The following is an 8,279-nucleotide window of genomic DNA, read 5'->3' as shown; positions in this document are numbered from 1 at the left end:
GGGGGGGGGGGGGGGGATCTACGTCTTTCTCTTTCTTTTTAGAAATCCTATAATATGAAGTAGCTTATTTCATCAATTAATTAGGGTGCTGGATAGTAGAGAACTTTGTCAGTCAACTACGTACACACAGTAAATACTGTTTTTTAGGCAAAGGTAGATTTTCTACTGATGGAGTTTGGATGTGTTGTCCCTCCAAAACTCATGTGGAAATTTGATCTCCAATGGGGCAGTGTTGGAAACTGATTGAGTCATGGGGGTGGATCCCTCATGAATGGATTAATGCTCTCCCTGAGGGAGGGGGGATAAATGAGTGAGATCTCACTCTATTAGTTCCTGCAAGAGCTCGGTGCTTAAAAAGACCCTGGTACCTTCTCTCTCTCTCTTGCTTCCTCTCTCTTGCTTCCTCTCTCGCCATGTGATCTGCTTGTACCCGCCAGCTGCCTGCCACTTTCTGCCATGAGTAGAAGCAGTCTGAGGCCCATGCCAGATGGAGCTGTCCCAGAATCATAAGCCTAATAAACCTCTCTTCTTTATAAATTACCCAGTTTCAGGTATTCTGTTATAGCAACACAAAACAGACTAAAACATCTACATAGCTGTAAAATTCCATTATATTCCATTGCCAAAGAAACATTAAGAACTTTGTATAGCTGTACAAAAAGCAACTAATTTTTTCAAGAATAAACATTTTAAAATCAGCACCAAAAAAAACAAAATAAATTGATGAGAGTAGAGGGAGATACTGAGGCAGGGAGATTGTTAAGGACCGATAAGAGGGCTATTGCAATTATCAAGGAAAGAGAGGTGATTCCAGTCTAGGAATGTAGCAGAAAAGTACTAGGCAGGGAATTACTAAGATAAAAGCAAAAGTCCTGGGTTACTATTTAAATGGGAGAAAAGGAGAGGTAAGGGAGAAGTCAAAGAAGATTCCAAGGTTTCCAGCTTGAGCAACTTGGCAAAAGGTGATACCATTAATGGAGAAAGAAAGCAGGCAAATAGCAGATTGAGCAGGATGAGGAGCTTGGCTTTGCATAAGTTGATTCTGAGTGACAAACATTAAAGAAGAATGTTGTGATCCTACCTTCTGTTTCAGCTGGACTCCCTTCTGCCTTATCATTTCCAGTCAATGTTCTTGAGTAACCTATACTCATTAACTCCACTTTCCCCACTCATTACAAGCTACCGATTACTAACCTTGCTGAAGTTACTAGCTAAATCCACTGGCCTATTTCCAGTTAGCATACTCTTGTCCTCCATGCATCATTTAACCCTGTTGACCATTCCTACTTCTTGAAACTTTCTCTTCCCTTGGTTTCCAGTACAATCTCTCTTTCCTGGTTCTCCTCCAATTTATGTGGCCTCTTCTTATCATTCATGTTCTCTAGCTACTCCTCAGGCCAACCCTTAAATGCTGTTGCTAAGTAAATCCTCAGGATTATATTCTTAGCTCTCTTCTCTTCCTATTTCACACACTTCTTATTTGAGCAAGCTCATCCATACCTATGGCTTTAAGTATCATATTATGATAATGGCCCCAAAATATGTGTCTTCAGCATCAACATTTCTCTTGACGTTTAAGTCCATATTTACAACTGCTTTTCAGATATCTCTACTCATAAGTCTGCGAAGAACAGAGTTAGGACTAGCAAGGAGACATTATGTTACTTGAGGGTTTAAAAGATTGAAATAATTACTATAGGAAACAGGAAAAGAAATAATTCAGAAATAAAAACCAAGGTCTGAAGCAAGAGAGTCAATCATACCCTTATTTGATTTTCTTAAGCAGCCATGATTAAAGAAAACAGATCAGCTGAGTTAAGGCTGGCTTACAGGATAAGTTAAAGAAAAAGTGAAGAAAAGAAAAGAATTGAGATATCAAGACTGAATTTAAAACTACCACTACACAGGTAAGATATCAATTTACCCCAATCTGATGTGTAAAATCTACACAATCCTATCAAATTTCAGCTGATTTGTGTGTGTGTGTGTGTAAACGGGTAAACTAATTCTAAAACATAAATGGAAATGCAAAAGACCAAGAATAAGAAAGGCAATCTCAAAGACAGCAACAAAGCTGGAAGATCTGAAACTACCAGATATCAAGACCTATTATAAAGACTCAATCATTAGAATGTGATATTGGGGCAAGTACAGATAGACCAATGGAATCACACCCTCACATTTATGATCACCTGATTTATAGCAAAGGTGACATCACAGACAAAAATACTCTTTTCAGTAATCTCTTTCCATTTAAAAAAATATCTTAGTTATCCATTTCTTCCCAGCCTCCCTCCAGGTTGATATTAACGAACATTATAGAGTATATGCACCCATATACCCTAGTGCAAGGGCTTATTTACACTTTCTACTGCTGCCCTTTTCATTTCTGAAAAATCATTTTCTTTAATACTTCCTCCCAGCCCACCTTATAGTTTCCATTCAATTATTTTTTCTTTCACTTGTCTACATGCCTATCTCCCTGGAGGTGTAAAGGCTGGCCAATTTCCAGTCTCACTTCATTTCTCTCTCAAGGACAGAGACAGTCATACAGCACTTTATAACCCTAACATCTAATATCATGACCCAAATACACTAGGCAACCAAATTACTATTGAGAATGATGACAGCATTATCTTCTCTGTAAACCATTAATGACTGTACTGTTTACTCATAGATAAGACCGTTGTGCAAGGATAGTTTTCCTTCATTATGAACTACAGCTTATTCATATGAGCATTACTTTCCTTGCCAATACTTATATAAAAATGTACAAATAGGGCTTTATACGCAGTCCTCTAAGAATATTTTTATTCCACACTTAGATAATTGAAATGAGGATATGGTTACGATCATGCTAACAAAATCAACTAAAATTAATCTCCTCACCTTTAATGAAAGATTTCCTCTATATTAGAAAGTAATAAACACAGGACATTTCATTGTAATAGGATATTCTTTCATGAACCAAAGCCTTCTATGTCAAAACTAAAAAATGCTTAAGTCTCAACACAGGTTATACAGAACATTTTTGAAGTTAAAATACATTCAAAGTAACAGCAATATCAAACTGATATAAAAAATAGAAATCAAAGCCATACAAGAAAAATAAAAGATACAATTCACTCTAGTAAAGTGTTGTCGATAACACTAAAAGTATAGGGAAAGAAGTAATAAAGACAGAGCCCAACTCACTCAGAGCTATCAGTGGGGGTTTCTGTTGGAGAACTTTTGCATCCTTATCTTTTAGAAAACATGAGTATGGATCTGAAATAGATTTATACATAAAAAAGTCTTTCTCAAACTAGAAGCTAAAACCTCCAAGATAAGTCTTAAGTGAGTTTTTAAAAGTTCAGGAAGACAGAGTTAAAGAATTTTCAGCAGATGCAGGGCACATAAAAACTTCACCAAATATGTACTCCCACAAAGTTCCCTTATGAAGCCTTTCGATCTGTCAGTTCAGAAAAGAATACCAACATTTCAAAACTCTGAAAAACTTTTTAATAGGTGGTATTCATAAGATAAACTTTCTTCATGTAGAAGAGTGATGAAGCTCATTACAAGGTTGTAAGATGCTCTTTAGTATCAAAAGATGAGCTATTTGAATATCACTGGTGGAGATAAACAATCACTATCAACACATAACACAAACCTCAAGAGTGACATGAATTTAGTAGTTTAATTTACTTAAAATATATTTTTTAAGTCTACCAATTATTAGGCACTATGCTGGGCACAATGGGACTGTAAAAATAAACAGGACATGGCTTTTGCCCTTAAGAAGCTCACAATTTAGACCAGCACTGTCCACCAGAACTTTCTGTAGTGACGGAAATATTCTGTATCTACATTGTCCACTATAGTAGCCACTAGACACATGTGGCTACTGAGCACTTGAAATGTACCTTGTGCAGCTGAGAAATTAAATGTTTGTTTAACTGTAATTAATTTAAATGTTAAATTGCCACATACGACTAGTGGGTACTACACTGGATAGTGCAGACCCAAATACACACACTGTAACTAACCCAGAAAGTATTAAAATCAATGCCACAAAATGATAGTCATCATTAATATATACTTACCTCATTTAGTATGCTTTCCAGTGTTGGAGGAGTATCAACTTGAGGAATATCAAACTCCTTGTCATCAATCTAAATAAAGAAAAGAAATTAATGCTCTCATAATGATGCCTTTCCCCTTATAATTGTGAGAGTGTTTTAATTGATTAGAACTATTATCAATTAAAAGACAAACCCTCCACAAACTCACAATGAACTCTATAAGCCATGTTAATAAGGGTCGGTCAGGTCAAAAGACTATGTTCCTTTCCTATCCACACTTTCTACAACTGTCAAGAACATATATGCACTCACTGCACTATCCTGACAGTCCTTTTGAGAAAGCCTCTATTGAAAGACATTTACATGTGCTTTCTTAAACGTGACAAAATAGCATGTCTTACGACAATCCCTAATTTTCTAAGTTTAGACATAAGTCATAAGCAATATGCAAGTCTGACATCACATTTCTTAGTTATTTCATAAATTATGGTGAAAGATGATTAGGTCAAGCAACTTATTAAATATTCTCATAATCACAGAAACCCATTAATATAATATTGAACGGGTTCAGATCCCTATATAGGGATGACCGGTTAGCTCACTTGGCAGAGCGAGGTGCTGATAACATCAAGTCAAGGGTTAAGATTCCCTTACCGGTCATCTTTTTAAATATATATATATATAGGGCCAGCCCTGTGGCTCACTTGGGAGAGTGTGGCACTGGTAGCACCGAGGCCGTGGGTCTGGATCCTATATGGGGATGGCTGGTACGCTCACTGGCTGAGCGTGGTGCAGACAGCACCGTGCTGAGGGTTGCAATCCCCTTACCAATCAAAAAATAGATAGACAGACAGACAGACAGACAGACAGACAGACAGATAGATAGATAGATAGATAGATAGATAGATAGAATATTGAATCGATGGGGAAAAAAATCACAGTGCAAGAATTCTAAACCTACCACTAGCTCTGTGACCTTGAGAAGTCATTTAACATAGCTGCAGACCAGTGTCTTCATCTATAAAATGGATTATCAGAGTGGTGCAAGAGTTGTGAAGCTCAAATGACAACATGAATTAAAGTGTTTCATAAACTGTAATGGACTATACAGATGAAGAGTGATATTATCTCATAAAACTGTACACAGACTCCGATTAACCCATTTCCTATTAACCCACATAAAATGATAGATTTAGAGCCTTTGAATCACATAGCACACTCTAACCAACTCTCTGGTTAAACATCATCACTTAATAAAAGTTGAAATTTTTACCAGATCATTTTTGAACTCCAGTTCCCTGTCCAGATCTATGTAAGAGAATTTTGAAAGTGAAGTCTCTAGATTGAAAGACTTATTCAGTTCTTCTTCAGTAGTCTTGGCGCAGAGGCTCTGTTCCACATTTTCATGGTCTGGTTCATTTTCCATATTTACTTTTAATAACTGTATTCAGTCAATCCAAACAAGTTTTTGTTTTGTTTTTAGCCTTAGATCATGATGACTTGAATGATGATTTCTTTTCAAAAAAAAGAAAAAAATATTATTTAGATTTTCTCCCTGTCAATTACATTCCAAAGATTTACTTGGTCAGACTTCACTCAATTATCTGATTACACGCAAAGAGAAATCAATCCTGATATACAGGATATGACATGTGAAAGGGTTTCAATGGGAGCACAAAGGAGGAACACCTAACTCAGACTTAAGGAGTCTGGGAAGTGGCCTGCCACCCAAAGTTATGAAACTGGTGATAGGGACACTTAGCAGGCTCAGCCACTAGACCTGGTACCAACTAGATTTACATACCTAACAGCATGAGGGTAAACTGGTGCCAAAAGCTGCACTTAATCCTTTCCTTAAATTCCCAAACCTGATGGTAGCTCTCCAATTCCCTTGGAGATAAGCATATAAACCAGTTTTGTTGCTGGCATCCACAAAGGGCCACAGATGTCTCAGGGAGCTTAGTGTAGACACCTAGTCATTAATACAACACTAGTAAATCTAAGGGGAGACAACAGTGACCTCAGGATAAAACACAGCCTACCAGAGATTTCTAGAAAGAAAGGTAGTCATAGAGAAGCATGGCCATTTACATGGAAAAAACTTCATTTCAACTAAAGAAAACTAGAAATGTACACAATTTTTTGAATATTTCATAGCTCTAAATGATAGAATGCTATGTTATACTATACAAGGGCATTTCAAAATGTTTGTAGAAAAGTAGAATTAAAAGATAATACAAATCTTTCCATGAACTTTTTTAAGTACCCTTGTACCAAAAAAAAAAAAAAAATAATAGATAATTTGGTTTAAATACAAAATTATCATTTCTAGAAAACTAAAAATATACTCAAAAATTATTATAAGTTTAATAATTAAATTTGCTTTTAAATGTTTTTAGGTTGTGTTTCAATTAGGCTATAAATGATCAAACTTTCAAGAAGTCCACTTAGCTGAAATAAACAAACAAATAAATTTTTAAAAATATAAAAGCTCACTTAGCTTTGTATGTTTAGAATAAAGCAAAAATATGAAAACAGAAATAATGCCATAGTAATAATAATAAAAATAAAGGTCATTTTGTTTACTAAACTAGGTGTTTTTCACAGTACCAAACAACTAGCAAAACTCTTAGTGAAAAGCTTTTTCAAACTAAATTTTCCCCTCATGGGGTATAAACAACACAATCATCACCAACTTTTGCCCCATAGCATACTTCTCAGTATTATTCCTTAGTGAAGTGAAAGCAGGAAAAAAAAAAAAAAAGGCTGGCAACCACTGAGCCACCGAAGTAACTAATTTTTTTAAAGAAAACTAAGATTAGCAGTTTTGAAATAACATGCCCAAAACTCACTGACAATTTTTCTAATGAACCCCATTTTTAGTACCTATAATTAATTTCACTTTCTTCAATGTCCCATTTTTATCATATTAGAAGAAATTAATAGCTACTATGTGTACAACATGTGAAGGCACGAAAACCGACTTTTCAAGAGCTGAATCCAACTTCTCTAGCTAGTACATTTGGCATGTTACCAAATATGGACTAATTTCTTTCACATGCTACGGAAAATAGACTCTAAGGCTCTGTTCTAAAAAACACATGTTAGCAAAATACATTCCTAGAAGACATTAACTGAGGGCTCTCTGTATCTAGCAACATTTGAAAGTATCTTTCCAAAATCAGATACTAAATATACTGCTCCTTTTGGGATGAGCCCAATGCAGTAGCAATACTAACGTTTATATGCCTTTCTTCAAAGACCACGAAACTGGCTCATAACAAATTACTTTTTCATAAAATCTGTCACTCTTATTTGTACTACTAGCAAAAATGGTTACAATTATTCAAGAAATATGTACAAACATGCAATCTAACTCATATTCGGTGATTACTGAGGACAATTAAGTTTTATTTTATTTTATTTTTTTTTTTATTCAAGAAATATGTACAAACATGCAATCTAACTCATATTCGGTGATTACTGAGGACAATTTTTATTTTATTTTATTTTTTTTTTTTTTTGTCTTTTTTGTCTTTTTTTTCTTTTTCCGTGTCTGGCAACGGATCGCAACCCTCAGTGTTGCCCCCGTACCGGACCAGGGACCGGCAACGGGATTGCAACCCTCGGTGTTGCTCCCGCGCCTCACTCAGCCAGCGAGCGGGAATCGGTCTGTATGTGGGATCCGAACCCTTGGGCGGGAACACCGCTGCGCTTCCCAAGCGGCGCACTTATCCAGTGCGCCACCGGGCCGGCCCAAGTTTTATTTTAAATAAATAAATATATGTGTGTGTGTGTGTGTGTGTGTGTGTGTGTGTGTGTGTGTGTGTGCGTGTGTGTGTGTGTATATATAATTTTTCGGCCCAAGTTTTATTTTAAATAAATAAATATATGTGTGTGTGTGTGTGTGTGTGTGTGCGTGTGTGTGTGTGTATATATAATTTTTCGGCCCAAGTTTTATTTTAAATAAATAAATATATGTGTGTGTGTGTGTGTGTGTGTGTGCGTGTGTGTGTGTGTATATATAATTTTTAAATAGTGGAAAAGACCATACAGCAAACGAAAGAAAAGGAGAAAGAGAAAGAAAACTTTTATTTAAATGACTTAATAATCTAAAATGTTGCATATTTCACATTTGTCTTTCCAAAATAACTCAAAAAGGAAAGTAATTTTTTCCTGGCTCTTTTAATCTCCTATCTGAAGTTATTAAGGCAC

The 8,279-nt window shown here is 35.8% G+C and overlaps 1 protein-coding gene across 1 annotated transcript in view; it reads right to left on the bottom strand.

The window, feature by feature from the left end:
• The window catches only part of LOC103604201 (vacuolar protein sorting-associated protein 8 homolog), a gene marked incomplete at its 3' end in the record, with an annotated part of 47,336 nt that extends 41,758 nt beyond the window's left edge, over positions 1-5,578 (bottom strand). Inside the window, exons 1-2 of the mRNA XM_008588779.1 lie at positions 5,338-5,578; positions 4,086-4,154 (exon numbers count right to left, since the gene is read on the bottom strand). Coding sequence (XP_008587001.1) covers positions 4,086-4,154; positions 5,338-5,490 — 222 coding nt within the window. The remainder of the gene's footprint in view (positions 1-4,085; positions 4,155-5,337) is intronic.
• Between the last annotated feature and the right edge of the window lie 2,701 nt (positions 5,579-8,279).

This window comes from Galeopterus variegatus, unplaced genomic scaffold (assembly GCF_000696425.1).
Source record: "Galeopterus variegatus unplaced genomic scaffold, G_variegatus-3.0.2 Scaffold5030, whole genome shotgun sequence".
NCBI classification, from domain to species: domain Eukaryota; kingdom Metazoa; phylum Chordata; class Mammalia; order Dermoptera; family Cynocephalidae; genus Galeopterus; species Galeopterus variegatus.
Note: the sequence above shows the minus strand (reverse complement) of the source record. Positions and strands in the feature narration are given on the sequence as shown.